The sequence below is a fragment of the Prinia subflava genome, chromosome 1, assembly GCF_021018805.1.
Source record: "Prinia subflava isolate CZ2003 ecotype Zambia chromosome 1, Cam_Psub_1.2, whole genome shotgun sequence".
NCBI classification, from domain to species: domain Eukaryota; kingdom Metazoa; phylum Chordata; class Aves; order Passeriformes; family Cisticolidae; genus Prinia; species Prinia subflava.
The window spans coordinates 129,413,241-129,429,971 of record NC_086247.1 but is presented as its reverse complement, the minus strand read 5'-3'; the positions used below and the strand labels follow the sequence as shown (position 1 = coordinate 129,429,971).

The 16,731-nt window shown below is 44.0% G+C and overlaps 1 protein-coding gene across 1 annotated transcript; it reads left to right on the top strand.

Annotated features, from left to right (window-relative positions):
* Positions 1-586: 586 nt before the first annotated feature.
* Positions 587-9,422, top strand: ASB4 (ankyrin repeat and SOCS box containing 4). The gene is made up of 5 exons (XM_063420925.1): positions 587-800; positions 4,110-4,409; positions 6,438-6,928; positions 8,509-8,622; positions 9,234-9,422. Exons 1-5 carry the CDS (start codon positions 587-589, stop codon positions 9,420-9,422), a joined length of 1,308 nt encoding a protein of 435 aa, XP_063276995.1.
* Positions 9,423-16,731: the final 7,309 nt, after the last annotated feature.

Below are 16,731 nucleotides of genomic sequence, written 5' to 3'. Positions count from 1 at the left end.
TTGTCCCAGCATTTCTCCTTCCAAGGAGCACTGCTTGTTGCCCCTGAACTAAACACCAGCAAGCAGAATACTGTCCTGGAGAAGAGTGGGTTACCCCCACACGAAGAGTGCCTGGGAGATTTTTTTAGATGTTTTTTTCCTGAATTGCACTAGTTAAAAGGCATCTGCAGGCAGAGCATCACATCCCATTGAAGCCAATGAATCAGCCATGGCAACTCTGAAAGGAAGTGTGGGTGCTTCTCCAACTGAGAAACAACACCCAGGACCAGTGTCTTTAATATAAGTGTATGGGCAGGACCAGAGGTAATCAGGTGGCAAATGAAGCTCAATGTGCATGAAGTGCATGGAGATAAATCTTATTTTTTTTTAATTGCTAGTGTGTCTGTCCTAGCTTTCATCAAAAGAGCCTGGTGATATCTAAGAGTGGCATTTCGATGCCTGAAATGCTCCTCATATAAATAGAACAAGCAGATCAGCATGACTGAGTGATAAAATTACCTTCTGGTCTTCAGAAACTTCAGCATGCAACTGTGCTCTAGGGACCTCAGTGTGCCCCTCTTCACAGCACAAACAGATACATTTGGAAATGGATTTGGAGGAGACATACAAACAGGGAGAGAACAGAGAGGGGAAAATTACTCGAGCTACAGCTGCAAAGTTGGTGAAAAAAGCTTTTCTTGAAGCCCTGAAATCCAATGACTTTGAAACACTGGAAGAGCTCTTGAGCCAAAAGAAAATAGACGTGGACACAGTGTTTGAAGTCGAAGATGAAAACCTGATTCTGGCATCCTACAAACAAGGTAAATGTGGCAGCATTCACCAGACAGGAAGTAGAGGGGTTTGAGTGATTTGTAAGGAGCTGTGGCCTTTTATCTCTTCTGAAGGTGCAGCATAAGCTGATCCACAGGCAGGACGGTCTCAGTAGGCTCACATGGCCAGGGCCACTGTGGAGGGGAGCTTATCAGCTGTGTGGGCTTGGTGAAGGGCTGGCCAGAGCCCAGCCTGAGCCTCTCTGCTGCAGCTGCAGGAGACTCCAGAAAGAGGAGTCCTTTGCCATTTCCTCGCAGAGAACTCGGGTGCAAAGCCTAGAAAAGACACGTGCAGGCTAAATGGGGTGTATGCATTTCTTGCACTAACCCATTCACTTATACAGTCTATTTAGAAACAGAAAATATCCCCTGCCTTCCATTTTCAATAGAAGCAAAGTGGAACTAAGGAAATCCTGTGGACTTTGAATGTTGCTGAATGGGAGGAGGTTTATTTTTCCAAATAACAGAAAGTGAGGATGTGCTAGTTTATCAAAACAGAAAAATAGTCTGGAAAAAACAACCAGAACAATCAATACAACACATGTTTTGGAGTGTAAAAAACCCAAACCATTTCCCAGCCAGACACTGGAAGAGTTTCCAAAACCTTACAACTTAAAGCAATAAACCAAGTTTGCTCTTTGCTAAAATCAACACACTTCATGACCTACTTGCTAACAGACTCTTTTTGTGTATTTAGAAAGCAGTAATGATCAGTCTCTGCCAGAAGTTAATCATATGTGGAGATAAACACCTCCAGCAGCAGCAGCAGCACAGCAAGTGCACTTCCCCTTCTGTGGCAAAAAGAAGGGACTATCTCACTTCTCTTTTTCTGTGTTTACCCCTTATTTAATGTTTGGTTCCTGCTCTTTTGATTTCTTTAGGGTGAGGATGCTGCAGTCATGATGTACTTCCCTTAGGGACAGTGTATGAACTAAGCCACACTGTGCTGAGTTTATCTTAAAATACATCTTCTTCTGTCCTCAGCAGGCTAAAATGCAATTTGGTTGTAGTTTGAGACTACAGGATGAATGAATAGATTTTTAATCACAGATCATTGGACTGCAATCATTAACTAGTGTCTTTTGAAGGATTCTCTTTGTTTTCCAAAAAGTAGAGAGAGAGGAAAATGCACTCTTACTGCCTAAATCACAGTACTGTATTCACTTTGTCTGAAAGGCAGGAAGCACTTCTATCAACTCTTGTGTAAATTTTACTTTTGTTCTGAATGATAAAGAACTGTGATATGAAAGGGGGATTTCCTCGAGGATGAAGAAGGGAGAAAATTCATCATCCCATCATTCTGACAGTCTGAGCTTTGCCATAGCCCTTAGTGATGAAGTGGAAAAGAGTTGTCATGGGTGACAGGGTGATTTTTCTTTCTCTTCCAAAGAGGCTGAGAGCTCTCAAAGATGCTGGTATTTCTTGCACCATGACTTTTTAATGTTACTAACCAAAGAAACAGGTAAGCTGAATGAGGTCTCCCATGGAGCCCACATCTGCTTTCTGCTCAGTGTCTGTCCCTGTCCCTCTCAGCTTAGAGATGTCAGCAGGTTTGAGCAGAGGACATGGGAGATGCTCCCTGGAGATGTCTGAGCACAGCTCACCTGAAAGGAGCACAGGCAACAGAAATATATTGTATACTCAGGCAGGAAAATTGTGGCTATAAAATGTGATAACTTGGCTTTTAATCATCACTTTCCTGGCAGACCCAGCCCTATGTGGGATAAGCCAGAAGTGCATCACAGCTCATGGGTAGCAAGGGGGAACACCATATGTGCAGTTGGATAGGGAGGGGATTGAAGAAGCTTGCTCTGCTATATGCAGAGACTTTGGGATACAGCCCACCTTCCCTGTGCCAGGTTTGAGGGTGATGAGAAGGTTGCCCTAACAGAGCTGCCAGTGTAACCTGCACAGTCAGCAGGCTGTGTGTCCTCACAGGAGGCTGTCACCCCGCTCGGGGGGCCTCAGGGCTGCTGCTCTTGCCATTTACAGTGTGGGTTCCTTGAGGACTGGCTTTGGCAGTCCCAAAAATTTGGTCCAGAGTAGAAGACATGTTCTGCAGTTTGTTGCCCCTATCTGAAAATACACTTGTAATTTATCTAGGAGGTAAGAAAAATTATAATCCATTTCTCCCTGCCGCCAGCACTTTGTTTCCTTCCTGCTTGTACTTCATGAATACTGTGAAAACTGATATGTATATGACATTAGTGTTGAAAAACTGCATACAACCAGAGACTAAAAAGGAAGATTTGAATTAATTTGACCTCAGTATACATCTCTAATATTTTTTCTGTGTTTTTTACATGATAACAGATTTCAACCAGGCATTTGCCCAAGGAGAAATAGACAAATCAAACCCAGAGAATTTCATAGTCACATTCTAGCTAAGATGTAGGTACTGTATTAAAAAAAAATTAGACTTCTCCTGCCCTTCTGCACATTATTACGATGTTTTACTTTTCTTAAACAAGTGATTATAGTAATCACTTCTGAGACTGTATCTGTGCAGTCATTAAGCATTATAGTCCTAATTTGGGAACAAGCATTTTTGTGTTATTTGGTCTTACACCTCTTTATAAATAAAAAAAAAGAAAAAAAATCATTGTGACATTTTCTGAAAAAAATCCAAACATTTTGCAGTCAAACTTCATGCTAAAGTGTCACTGCTTCTATTTGACTCTTCAGCCTAATTTACATCAGCATTCAGTCTCCTCACTCTGTGCCCCTCAGGGCAGTAGTTGGCAGGAGGTCTCTGACTCAGCTGCAGCCTTACTGCCAGGGGTGATCTATATGTAATGCACCCCTGGAGGTCTGAATCCAGCCCCTGACACCAAGATCCTGCCATCTCCCACACAGAAACAGTAGGATGAGCTGTCTGTTGAGTCACTGTCCTAAATAAATGTTGTTGTCTTATTCCAATGCCACCTTTGTTCAGCTATTGGCAGGCTGAAGATCCCACTTCCCCCATATTTTTTAGCTGGTGGCATTTCAAACTTTCTAAGCATTTTTGTTTTGTTTTGTTTAATCTATATGAGTCAAAAAATAATCTAATATCTTCTTTCACAGTACGTCTACATGGGAATTATCTCTCCAGAAGGCAGGCTATTCAGCACACACAGTAACAGTGCTCAATGAAAATGAAGTCACGCTTGAGAGAACTTTGTATGCACTATGCTGGTGAAATTACAGTAAATTACATTAAAACTCCAACCCTTTCTTCCCCTTCAATTATTCTCAGTAGGTGGATAGTCCAAAGAAAAGTCTTTGCCAAGGCTGGTAACACATTCTTACTTTGTACAGGGTACTGGCTTCCCAGCTACAAATTAAAAATATCCTGGGCAACTGGACTTCATCTAGCTGTGATGTACGGACATCTGGAGAGTCTTCTGGTGCTCCTCAATCACAAAGCTACCATCAACTGCCGGCCCAATGGAAAAGCTGCCATCCACATAGCCTGTGAAATGGCAAATGTTGAGTGCCTGAAGATCCTTTGTAACCATGGAGCTAAGCTGAACTGCTTCTCAATGAGCGGGCAGGCGCCCCTGCACTTCTGCACAACACGAACCTCCATGCCTTGTGCCCAGCAACTGCTTTGGAGAGGTAAGGTAAAGCTCTGGAGAATCTCTCATGGCATGGGCAAAGATGGTGGGCATGGTCTGGCCTTTCTCTTAGGAGGAAATTTCTCAAAGTAGATGTGTATTTATCCCTTCCATTCACAGGTGACTCATGTCTTCATCTCAGACTCCTCACCCTCATCTCTGATCAGGGGAAGTTTCTCCCATTCTGTTTCCTCACCTCATCTATCTTTCCCTTTCCCTGGCCACTGGTCCTTACTCCAAGATTGTTTCCCATTTCAGTGCCTCTAGTGCCCAATCAGTCCAGCAGCAGCAGAGCTCCTCTGAATCAGGGAGTTTCTATTTCTCTTGTTTTTTTTTTCCCCTGTCTTTTTCATCTAGATTTACTATTGAGCTATTTTCACATGAAAGGGCACCCCTCATCTTCTTTCCTGTTCAAATTTCCTGGACCTGAGTAAAATTTTTCCAACCACTTGATTTTGAGATCTGGCCTTGAAAAATGGAATGCAGTTTTTCATACTGTCTTTTCATTTGTCATGGATGCAGCCAAACTCATGCCTAGAGGAAAAAAAGGGTATTATATAATTTTTTTTTTCCCAAAGTAAGATACATTATGGTGCTGGTCATCTGCAACAAATGAGGCTATGAATAGATGTCATTCTTCCATAAATATATTTGTCACACACTATTTCCTGAACAGAACGATACTGACACAGGACACAGTAAAAAACCACGGTTCAAGTCTTTAGATACAGAGAGACTCCCCTATTTATCACACTGTGCCATACTATATGGCAATATAAATGATTTTGGGTTGGTTTTGTTACACGTGTTGTTACTGAAAGCTTTTCCTGAGATGCAGAGCCGAAGTGCAAAGTCCACGCTTTGTGGGCAAGGCAATCTGCAGTCATAAATGAATAACAACATTGCTTTTCTTCTGCTGGAAAGATACATATTATTTTGTTTGGTAGAAAGGAAAATAAATGCTGCCAATTGTATCCTGCCCAAAGCAAACAGTCTTGACAGCAGGAGTTGAATTTGCTAGCACAGAAAACTTAGAAGTCAAATGTACTCTTATGAAACGCAGTACAGGATGAATGCAAGTGAAAGGATGTATTCTGCAGGCTTTCTCCACCCACCCATCAACAACAGCATAATAGTACTTTAAAAGCCACCCTTCCTCCCAAAGCACCCTTTAAACTCCGTATGAGCTGAATGCTGAGACTCCAAATAGAACGGGAAAGGTCTGGAGCAAACCGTGTCAGCTGTGCACATTCACGGAGCAGCACCCCAAGAGCTGAAGCAGGGTTCAGCTGATGTCCCTGCCCCAAAGTTTCCCAGGTGCATCTTTCACTGCCGTCTCCACTCGGTGGTGTCCCTTGGGGTCCCCGGAACACGGCTAGCACTCAGCCCGGTTTAGCAGCATTGCCCCGGGGTGTTCCAGGGCAGTGTCTGTCCCTCTGTCCCGCTCTCCCGGCTGGCCGCTCGGCAGATGGTGCTGTTGCTCCAGCCGCGGCCGCCGTGCGCACGGACCCGCTCGGTCCGCCCCGCTCCGCAGCGCCGCGGGAACGGGACCCGCACCCCCGGGACCCTGGCGATGGGCTCTTTAGCATCATCCACCGAGCTGTTAGAAGATTCTTTTCATCCAGGCTCGCCTTGAAGCGGTGTTGCAGGGAGTGTTTTCAGGGCACAGAGCAGAGCTGCTCTCCGGAGTGGGAGTAATTCTCCCCTATCTATACCGGTTCTCAATTTACAGGAAAAAGCATTTTATGCAGAAAATTGGGCTTGCATGCTGCTCTGAAATGGAATGTTCAGATAAGGTGTTCCAGCCTGGGGCCAGCATATTACATCTGAAATTGTATCTAAGAACATTAAGTTTGTAAGGGTTTCTCTGTAAACTTAACTAATGCAGGATCCATGCTATTTCCATTTACACGTCTTTCATGCCAGTTGCCCACCCTGACCTTTTCCTTGGGAAGAAGGGCCCATACAGAGAGATGGCCAAACAAAAGTTTCCTTGCCTTCATTTCTCCCCATCATCTTTCTTTGGCAGGAGCAAATGTGAACATAAGGACAAACAACAAAGATGAGGAGACTCCTCTGCACGTCGTTGCACGTTTGGGTGTCCCAGAGCTCGTGGCCTTTTATGTGGAACACGGAGCACAGGTAGATGCTCTCAATGCCTACATGGAGACTCCCCTGGCCTGTGCAGCCTACTGGGCCCTTCACTATAAGGATCAGATATACAGCCAGGATCACCACCTCATCTGCCGGATGCTCCTAGACTACAAAGCTGAAGTGAACGCTCGTGATGAGGATTTCAAATCAGCACTCCACAAAGCTGCCTGGAACTGTGATCACGTCCTGCTGCATATGCTGCTGGAGGCAGGAGCAGAAGCAAACATCATGGATGTGAATGGCTGTGCACCCCTACAGTATATCATAAAAGTGACATCTGTGCGCCCAGCTGCTCAGCCAGACATCTGCTACCAGCTGCTGCTGAATCATGGAGCAGCTAGGATATACCCTCTGCAATTCCACAAGGTGAAGGATGTCTTCATACTGTAGGGGCATGGGGAGAGGTGGTGTTTTGAACAAGAATGGGATGAGAGATCCAAACTTCAGGATTTAATGCTATCTGGACTTGCTGGAGTCCTGTCAGTGTGGGCCCAGAATGCCCAGAACATTGTGAGATGACCTACTGTCAGAATGGTATCATTTAACTGAAGTGAAATTACAGTTGCCTGTACCAGAAACCAGACATAGATCTAATTTTTGCTCTTAACCAACCTCTAGAAATGCCAAACTCTAAATGCTGGTTGAGCAGATTCACTTTCTCATTTCAGAGAACCCGCATCCCTTTGTCAAACCTGGCTTCATACAGGTTTAACTGAGTGATATGAAATGCATATTTCATGGTCTCAAAGATGAGAGATGAGACCACTTGATTCAATTTGTCACATCTAACATTTAAAAATCTATTCAAATCTATTCAAAATTAAATGCATTCTCAATAAACCTTTGGATTATTCCCAGGAAATGCAAGAATTAAGGAGAAGTGCTGGGCCTGGACTCATAGCTGATGACCAAAAAAACAAAAGAGAAAAGTATTGCAGGATTCCTCCTGAAAAGTTTTTAAACACTTGCAAAGCCCAAGACACTGACAGAAATACCTATGAGTCTTGTTCTATTAGACAACTAAGTAAGCATGCTGAAGTCAGAACTTATTCTCTCTCATCCAGTACCCTAAGCAAGGGTTTGCAGTTCACCAACTGTATATGTAAATTTTAACAAGCCAAGCAACCAGAAGCCTTTGAATAAAATGTCAAAATTTTAATTGTGCACTCTTGTGCCCAGGATGAGCAGGCTCTGTCTGTAGCAGAACAATGCATAGTCTCCTAGAGGATATTTGAGAGCAAGGTCTGAAGTCTCCTCTTCCTGCACTCTATTGCATGGTCTCTCTTCCACACTATCATTTGCCCATCTGTAAAAACGTAGGATATTTATCCCAGAGGGATGTTCTGCAGTTTTGTTTGTGAAACCTGGAGACTGTGTGGGACAAAACTGGGTGAATGCAATGTTATCCCCTTCATATGAGTGACAATGGACTGGCTTTTTTTGCCGTTGAGCTAAAATTACTGGGCAGAACAGTTGTGTCAGGGGCCTTGTGTGGCTTGAAAGCCTGACTTCTGAACTGTCTCTTCTTCTGGTCATATTGAAAATTTTTCTTTAACAAAGCATTTTTGATTCATTTGATGGGATTTTTTTCTGTTCCTGGGCTGCATGTGCTGAACCAAGAATTTTTGTGCATGGCTTTGCCTGGTGTTGAGTCACTCAACCCAGGTATGAACAAAATTTGGGGGATAAAGCCTACCCCATGTAGACTGCTGTGGAGATCTAAGCCAGCATTTCTGTGTGGTCTTAAACTGGGGATGAGCCTGGGATTTCTTGCTGTGCTTGTACAGAGTGGTGTGGAGGGGCCTTGTGTCTTTTGCATCTCCAGCCTTATCCTCTCCTGATTGTTTGGCTGTGTCTGTCTCAGTTTGCTGTTGTGCAGGGCCAAGCCCCCAGGCTAGCCCCAGCTCCCTGGTGGTACTCATGGTCTCCATGCATCCTGCCTGCAGGTGCTACAAGCCTGTCATTCCCACCCCAGAGCTGTGGAGGTAGTCGTCAACTCCTATGAACACATCAAATCCACATCTAAGTGGAAAGCAGCCATACCTGAGGATGTCTTGGAGGTAAGCTCTCAATGAGTTACAACTGAGTAAAATCCAGGCTTATTATTTGCATAACCCATACCAAACCATAAGAAAGAAAGAACACTTTTGAAAGAGAAGAACATCTCAAATGATGGGGACTTCCTCACTTAATATGTCTCATTTGACAAAAGCATATCACTCACTGAATAAAGACATACTTTTGATGTTTTAATTGTGATGTTATCCTTTAGAGCACCCCCTGTCAGCAGTACAGCAGGAGCTCAGCTGTCCCTGTACTCAGCCAGTGAAAAGGTTCTGGCTGTGATTGGTGTTTCTTCAGATTTTTCAATATGTATATTTATATTTTCTTTTAAGTCAGCAAATATTTTTGAAGTTCCATATTACATGGGTATGACTATGTACCTCTAGGTTCTGTTGCATGGGCCAGATTTCTGTGAACAGGATGACTTAGCTGCAAACGCAAGGGAGAATCTAGATGAAAAGTAAGAGATTAAAGAGGAAAAGATGTAATCAAAAGGCAAAACTGTGGGACAAACTACAAGCTTTGACATAATTATCTCTTTAATTCAAAAATCCTTGCTCCAAATATTCTGGTTGCCCTGAAACACACTTGTGTTTTATTTTTACAGCGGCACCAGGATTTCTATGACTCCTTGTTCACTGTGTGCAGCAATTCACCACGGTCACTGATGCACTTATGCAGGTGTGCCATTCGGGCAATATTGTCAGAAAGGTGCCATCGAGAAGTGCCCTTGCTCTCCATCCCTCTGTCCATGAAGAAGTATCTGCTGCTGGAACCAGAGGGAATCATCTACTGAGGCACCACAGAGCAGGCTCTGGCATCTCCCTTCCCGGATCCAAATGCCTCTGTGGGGTGCCAGAGACCAGGCACAATCCTCACACGGCCCTGTGCATGTGTCCATTTGCTGGCCAGCCTGCAAGCTGGGCTGGCATTTCTTGGCTCTCCTTGGAGCTGCTCTCTTTCCCTACACTGAGAAATCACAGCTGCAGGCTGCAGTTTGCACTGGGGAGGCAGAGCTGGGAAAGCTCCTGCACCAAACACACCCAGGACACACACTGCTTTGTTCAGCCTAGCTTAAACAATGCTGCTGCTTCCTTCAGCACTTACAGCACTGCCTGCTAGATTGCATTAGATTAAATCTGAGCAACCTCTGATACTGTTTCACTATGATTTTCTTCAGCTGTCATTTTGGGAGTAAAAGAAAGGATACTGTCAAAAAATTAAGTCAAAGAAATGCTTTCCCAGAATAAAACAGGCAAACCACTTTGGACTGTGACCACAGACAAGCCTTCAGTATTTCTGTGTTTTCCTGTGCACTGACTCTCAATTCAATGTTAGTTCACTACCTGTCTGTATCTTATAAAGCTTTGTCATAATTATCCTTTATAATTGTAAGAATTTTTTTCCTTTATCAACCACAGTATGTAAACCAGATAGAAACATACAGCCCTGACATTTTTGTATGTTGATACTGAAGCCTGGGTAGCTTTTAGTACACAGTATTTCTGTTTCCACTCTCACTGTGACCAATGATATATTAATATCCCAGTGTCAAGAAAGGCAGGTAAAAAGCACTTGCCCCAGAAACCTGCCCAGCTGTACTTGTACCCATCCCTAATATCTCTCAGAATTATGTTGGACGTGATCTGGGAAGCATACGACCCTTCTCTTCATTGGCTATAAAATAAAATGCTGCTAGCATAGACTATACACCATATTTTTAGCAGCTAAGTGCAGATGCAAGGAATCCCACATTAACCAAAAGGTGTTTCCAAGATAAAGATATGTGCTGTTACAGACCTGCCAGGCCCCCTGATTTGCAATTCCTGTGCTTGTGGACCTGCCAGCACTGGTTTGCTTTGCTTCTAATGAAGCTACCTTCTCTGGTCCAGGAGGATGAAATGCAGAGCAGTGGCAGTTCACACAGCAAGTATCCCACAGCAAGCACAAGTGTATTTCCCTTTTTAGTTTAATGCAGCCCATCTGGGCTGTTCCACTTTTTTTTAGATCCTGACAACTGTGGGCTCTGTAAAAAGAGAGGTAAGCCAGGCCCACCACTGGGAGTCAGTAACTCCTGACTTCTCATTGCATCTCTGACTGTGAAGCTGACAGTCCCTATTGTTATCGTTATCTCCTTGCAAGACAGCCCACAGCACACTAGGCTCTTCCCAGACAAACCAGAGCAGCCAAGCTGTTCAAGTGTCTCTGTGTCTCACAAAGTGGCAACAACAGCATTTGAAGAAATGTGCAGATTGTTTGGTGTTACAAATCACTTACTTTCCTTTCTTCTCAGTTTTCATTAATTAAAGTTTGTACACTGTGTACAAGAATCCAATTCATGGATCTGTTTATGTTTAACCAGACAGCAATGAAGATTGCTATTTAAAAGTTTCCCGTTCCAATAAGGAATTTCAAAGTGAACACAGACCATGAGTAAATGCTTTCTTATGTGGATAAAGCTGTAATATAGATCCCTGTACTTCACCAAGCCAAAAGATTTCCGTACAGCTGCAGAGATGTCTCTGTCAGAGATACTACAGTAATTTACTGGGTAGAATAATCAGCATCTGAGACAGGTTTTCTATAGAAAAATCTGCTTGAGACACTTCCTGGTCAATGGGATCCACTGGATTCTGCACTGCAGAAAAACAGTGAATTTGGAAGGATGAAAAGGCATAGGTCATCTAAAGCCGCTGTTTTTTTAGTGATGCATCTCTGCAAGCCCGGCGTGAGGAAGAGGATTTGCCAGCTGGTCAAGGCAAGAAATGTTGGTTGTTTTCTGAACAGTCTGACAATGGGGCAAGCTGGGCAGTCCAGAAGAGACAGGTGGAGGTAGCTGATATTATTGGAAACCCATCCCCACACTGGCTCCTTCTGCAAGTGAAATTCTGCATCTGGAAATGGGAGGTTCAGGGCAGAACAATAGCAGCGTTTCCTGACCTGTCGTAGCCAGGACTCTCTTGCTGAGAGAGAAGAATAAAGGCTGTCACCAATGTTCCTAAATTCCCTCTGATCCTCTCCCTCTGCAGTGAACATGTTTCATTTTTATTCAGTGGGCACCCAGGCTCACTTCCAAGCTTTGTACCAAGCAGGTGCCAGATTATAGCCATTGTGGTATCTGACAGGGAGCACAGTGGGATCAGGCTGATTATAGCAGTGTGTATTTGCAAGCTGCTAAAAACACTGGAGAACATCACAATCACAGAAAAAAAGACCTGACTGGTGCACTTTAATTGCTTCTGTTGTTGAAGTTAGACCAAGAGTAAGCAAACCTTACTATTTGTTCTTTTTTAACACTTTTTTCCTCTATTATTTTTGTACTCTGTTCCCACACACTGGATGGAGTTGCTCGTGTGAGGTGTGGGAGATAAGATAGATCTAATCTTATTATCTAAATGACAGTAAGATCATAATTTATTAAACTCATGGGATGCACAAAAGAGGGGCAGAGGAAGGATCTCTCCTCTGTGGTGACCAGTGATAGGACCCAAGGGAATGGCCTGAAGTGTCAGGGAGGTTAAAGTTGGGCATTATTAGAAAAATGCTCTTCACCCAGAGGGTGGTTGGGCACGGGAACAGGCTCCCCAGGGAAGTGGTCACAACACCAAGCCTCACAAAGTTCAAGAAGAGTTTGGACAATGACCTCAGGCATTTGGTGTGATTCTTGGAAACGGTCCAATGAAGAGACAGGAGCTGGACTCCACGATCCTTGTGGGTCCCTTCCAATTCAGCATATTCTACAATTCTACAATTCTGTGATTCTGAGATGTCTTGAAATTTCATACTGTCGTGTAATTCCTGATCATGCTTTTGTATTTTCAAAACCATATCAGACTGGATGACTCCACCTGGAAGAGAGACCTCTACATCACAAGTTTGAGCACAACCAGGACCTAAAATGACAGAAAATTCTTTTCAGAGTTGTTTGGTATTCTCTGTGAAATAAATTGCTTTTTTGCCTTTTGGCTTCTTAGTAGAGATGTAGACATGTTTGAAACATTTCCACTGCATTTCAGGGCCTATTAGAATATTTAGAGCACAGTTGAGTTCAGAGAATGAACAATCCTTTCTCATTCCCTTTGGCAGCCCTTTCCCAGAGTTCCCTTAGTGACTTCTCAATGGGTAACAGTGAGATTCTAGGTTTTGGTCTTTGTCCTTTTTAGAAGTTGTATATAAAGAGATGTTCTTAAGCCACATGTATTGTGGACAAAAGAAGTTTCTTATTCTACAACCATAGGGATACTCTGCATGTATGTGGAGACCAGTGCAGCTAGCTGTTCATGGAAATACAGGCATCCTCTTTGTAAAGTGTTCTTGCAATAATTTTAAACTTAGTCCCTGATGTCTGCTGGGTCCACCTTGAATGAAACTCCAATAATTTATGCATGGAGAGTCTGTAGGTGAAACTGAAGTCTAACAGTGTTCAGGACTGGTATTTCCCTTCAAAAGCTTTAAAAGTCTGTTCATACTTGGTCAGCTTTCAGGTACTAGGACAAGGAGTCTAAAAGAGCCTGGATGGTTTATCTCTCCAGCACTGCTGCCTGTCCCGATGGCATAATGCCCGTAAGTGTTTCAGCATCCACGGAATTTTATTTATTCAAAACCAGTCACCATCTTTAAAAGAAAAATTTTCTATCTTTCTATGGGGCAATATCTTACAGCCTATATACCAGTTTTGACAGGATCAAGTTAACTGCTGTGATCATGAATTTATAGAAATCTCCCAGGCTGAGCAAGACTGACTTTTTGTAAAATGTCAGGAATACAAATATTAGGCAGCAGGGGAAAAGGTCTGGTCTGCCATGAAAGGTGGCAGCCTTACTTTTAGCTGCAAGCACTGCTGGATCAATTAAAATGATCACAGGGGCTCAGCTCATTCATATTTAAGGAACGTTCTTTGAAAAACCACTAATGCTTCTGGCAGCAGATTTTGCTCATGGGACAAATACCTTTAAATTAAACATACACGAGTTTGGTCTTTGAGATTGAAGGGAAGATTGAAACAGTCTGGGGTGGTCTAGCTATTATATATCTTCATTAAACTCTCAGAGGACAAAGAGGCATGCCAGGTTTTCAGTACTGGAAGGTTTGCAGGGCTCTTACAGTGCTGCTGTTGTTTTTCTAAAACACTTCAAGACACACATGGGTCAGACACAGCAATATTTCCATTTACTTTCAGGACATGTCAGTAGAATTTCCCTGAAATCCCTGGGGTTTGCTCTTCTATTAAATGACAGTGCAGAACATACTGTTAGCAGAGATGCCAAAGCCTAGCTAGTGCGTGACATCTTAACCTCCCCAAGAGTTATATTAAAGCAGTGGAAAGATCTACCACAGTCTCTGCAGAAAGGCAGGGACCTCTGGCACAGCAGATGAGTGGGTCAGAAAAGATTGCTGTGTGCAGCAACTTTGAAATTAAATCTGTTGGCTGCTCAGAAATTTGTTTCTGACTCTTTCTCCAAATACATCTTAAGCTTCATAGGACACAAAGTGTAGAAGTGACAATGGATAGAATGCATTCCAATGACCTCTGCTTTCAATATACAGTTAACTTTTTTTTTTAAACATGTATCAGCTGTGTGTTGTTCTTCACCTTGCAGAGGTGTCCTAGGGAGTGCTGCTAAATTACAAGTAAGGCATTTGCAATGAGGACAGTGGGCATGTAATGATTTTATACCTCTGACAAACCATCCAGTTCTGGTCTTTCAAGCTGGGGCTGACTGGGGATGCTGGTATCAGCCTTCTGCCCAAGTCTCACCATGCTTAAGCTTTGTTACAGTGCAATTGATGTGGCTGCTTAGGCTGCTGGTACTGCAGTCAGCACTGAATTATTTTATATCAATAGCAACTGTCAGTGGGGAGTTGCACTGCCTCAGTATAGCCATAAGCATGCTGGCTGTTTCTGGGAAGGAAGGGGGTTGAAGCCAGACAGCTCTGGTCAAGGATAGGGGTCTTTACCTATTCCTGATAACCTTACAAAAATTGCTATTGATTAGGATGTAAGGATAAATAGCTGCTAAGGTCTGAGGAAGAAAGTGCAGGAACAAAAGAGCAGGAATACTCACAGAAAGTCTAATTTATAACTTGCTATAAAAGAGGGGACAGAATTGTGTGCCATATAAATATATGGCCATTGGTTTATATAGTATGAAAACACAGGCATTGCTGAAGGACAGGACAGTGCCTGAGCTGGCTACAAGCACACAGCATGCTGGAAAGCTCAGGCAAAATGACATCACTGCAGTCAGGGCAAAGCCATTTCATGGCAAAAAATAATGTATTATTTTAACATTCATGCAGAGTAAAACTGGCCCAAAAGACCCAGTGGCAACAGAGTCCACCAGATTACACCTACCTCCCTAAGGCTGAGCCAACCCTCAGATGAGTCTATCCTGCTGTTTCCAAATTCCCTGTTGGGGGAAATGCATGCCTGTCCTGCATTCAAGGGCACACTGTCAGCCTGTATCCATGGTGAGCACACCTTGTGGTGGCAGCAGCTCTGAACTATGCCTAGCTGGAAATTTGGACTTCAGTATGTCATATGGATCCATTTCTTCCACATCCCTGTCCTCCCTTCACAGTAAATACACAGAACTTCACCGATTCTTTCCTTCCCTTCCTGGCTATATAGCCTCTGACACATGACATAGGGCCTGACCCCCATTGCAACTCTTTCATTACACTCTTTTCTACCAAGGGCAGCTGAGCCACTGCCCCTCTACACCCCTGTGGTTTGCAGGTTTGTGCCATCCTCCACCTCGTCTGGGTTTCCTAACCCACAGCAACTCAGTCATTTACTCAGTCTGCTGGAACTAAACCCTCTCTCCAATGCCCCTCATTGCTATGCTGGGTGGATGAAATCCAAACGCAGGATGGATTTTGTGGGGCAGGCAGTGGGCTTTGCCTTGCTGAACACCAGCTGAGTTGAGCTGTGCTCACACATTTCACCTGCCAGCATGGCAGGAGGTTTCTACCCTGTAATCAGAAGCATGGCAGAGACTCCTTGTTCTGCCAGCTTTCCATGAAATCCTCCAGTGGTGTGGGAGGAAATACAAACCAGTGACCTTGGCTTCTAATGACACCAGGATGTTCTAAAGATCTGAAGTCTATCGGCAAAGCCTCTGTTCACAAAGCCATTTATCTCTGGCAGCTTCTTTCTGCACTGCTGGAGCAGTGGTTTCACCCTTCCCTGGCTGATACAGCTCAGCCTGGAGGATGGAAACAGGCAGATGTGGCAGGGAGCTGTGCAGGGGAGGGGCAGGAGCTCAGTCCATCCCCATGGTGTGGGGGAAGAACTGAGAGAGAAAGGGGAGAACTGGCATTAGAGTTAGAACTGATATTGTAGATTTTCACATGGTGAATACTGAGTGTCTCAATAAACCTGGGAGAGTTGCCATGAACATTTGGAGGTGAAGTTCAACAGCAAATTACAAAAACAAAGAAAGAAATCTAATGTTAAACGAGAGGATTAAACATTGTTTACTTAACAACGTGAATCCACATTTTGAGGGCTGTGAACTATGACTTGTGGTTCTTGAAGCTGACAATGTTATAAACACAAGACTCCATTTGGTCACGATGTTCCTGTGTGTTCTTCCCCCTCAGGCACACCCACAGGCTGTTCCCAGTTCCAAGGGCTCCCAAGCCCCCAGTGCAGAGCAGTGTGCAGTGTGCCCTGTGCACAGCAGCTTTCCACTGCACTGACTGCAAGTTCAAGGCAAACCCAAACATTTTCTCCTGCCCTTCAAGAAACCTTAACAATGGGCAAACACACACATGTACAGCCCCATGCCAGGCAGACTGGTGCCATCAGCAAGCCTGGGTGGAGGCATCCAAGAGATCCTGGTACAGCTGTAGAGAGCTGAATGCTGGAGGTCTCCATAACCCAACTCTCTCCTGCTTTAATTTTCAGCTGATTGAAACTCCACCAAGTACTTGACATGCTGTGCTGCAGTTGTTGTGGTCCCTCTTGCAGGGCACCCCACACAGCACCTCTGTGCTTTAGAGATGTGCTTGAGCTACGCACTTGGTGTCCCTTTAAGCCTTTGACAGGGCTTCCATATCCTGTCTGTGGAAGGTCAAGGAGGAGGACTCCTTTTTTAGCT

Excerpts from the sequence above, each read along its gene's own strand:
- ASB4 (XM_063420925.1), top strand. The coding sequence starts at position 587 with ATGGATTTGGAGGAGACATACAAACAGGGAGAGAACAGAGAGGGGAAA. Across the intron at positions 801-4,109 it reads TCTGGCATCCTACAAACAAG|GGTACTGGCTTCCCAGCTAC; the intron begins GTAAATGTGGCA and ends TACTTTGTACAG. Across the intron at positions 8,623-9,233 it reads TACCTGAGGATGTCTTGGAG|CGGCACCAGGATTTCTATGA; the intron begins GTAAGCTCTCAA and ends TTATTTTTACAG.